Below are 822 nucleotides of genomic sequence, written 5' to 3'. Positions count from 1 at the left end.
GAGGAGACCTGATGATGCACATTCATGCAGACGTGTTCTCTGAACTGCGCTCTGTGTGAGTGACTGAATTTACTACTGCTGCTGTCACTTTGATATGATCGTTTCCCACTTAAAAAGCCAAAAATTGGATTTCCATCTGAAATTACTTGTTTTTATGTCCTCAGTTTTTATGCTGCTTGTGTAGTCTTGGGGCTGCAATTTCTGCATGACCATAAAATAGTATACAGGTAAGTGTCAGTCCTGGATGTAAAAACAGAAGGCTTCATGAACATTTTATGAACCACATGTGACTGTCATGAACTTTATTCTGCAGGGATTTGAAGCTAGATAACCTTTTGCTGGATACTGAGGGATATGTCAAGATTGCAGATTTTGGTCTCTGCAAAGAAGGTAGATATAATGTATTTTTATTACTAATGTTACTAATGTTTGTGTGATTTATGCGTTGTCAGTATGTGGGTGTAACTCATTCCATTTCCAATCATGTAGGAATGGGCTTCAGAGATCGCACTAGTACGTTCTGTGGCACTCCTGAGTTCTTAGCACCAGAAGTTTTAACTGAGACGTCGTACACAAGAGCGGTGGACTGGTGGGGTCTGGGAGTTCTCATCTTTGAGATGTTGGTTGGAGAGGTATGATAGATGGATGGATACTTGATTGATCCGCAAGGGGAAATTTATTAGAAGTGCAGTTAATGTTGTTAACTTGAACTGTCGGTTGGTTTAAGAAAAAAAAAGAAACTAATTAAATATATCATATCACAGTAAATTAAATTAATTGCATGACCCCTAAAAAGATTATTTACATTAATTTGTGTGATTT

At 37.7% G+C, this 822-nt stretch overlaps 1 protein-coding gene across 1 annotated transcript; it reads left to right on the top strand.

The window, feature by feature from the left end:
- The first annotated feature begins 6 nt into the window (after window positions 1-6).
- Window positions 7-662, top strand: LOC107735501 (serine/threonine-protein kinase N2-like). The gene is made up of 4 exons (XM_016547160.1): window positions 7-55; window positions 165-227; window positions 314-390; window positions 490-662. The coding sequence occupies exons 1-4, from the start codon at window positions 12-14 to the stop codon at window positions 636-638; spliced, it is 333 nt and encodes a 110-aa protein (XP_016402646.1). The 5' UTR covers window positions 7-11; the 3' UTR covers window positions 639-662.
- The last annotated feature ends 160 nt before the right edge of the window (window positions 663-822 follow it).

This window comes from Sinocyclocheilus rhinocerous, unplaced genomic scaffold (genome assembly GCF_001515625.1).
Source record: "Sinocyclocheilus rhinocerous isolate Xijiao unplaced genomic scaffold, SAMN03320098_v1.1 C36099978, whole genome shotgun sequence".
Lineage (NCBI taxonomy): Eukaryota > Metazoa > Chordata > Actinopteri > Cypriniformes > Cyprinidae > Sinocyclocheilus > Sinocyclocheilus rhinocerous.
Note: the sequence above shows the minus strand (reverse complement) of the source record. Positions and strands in the feature narration are given on the sequence as shown.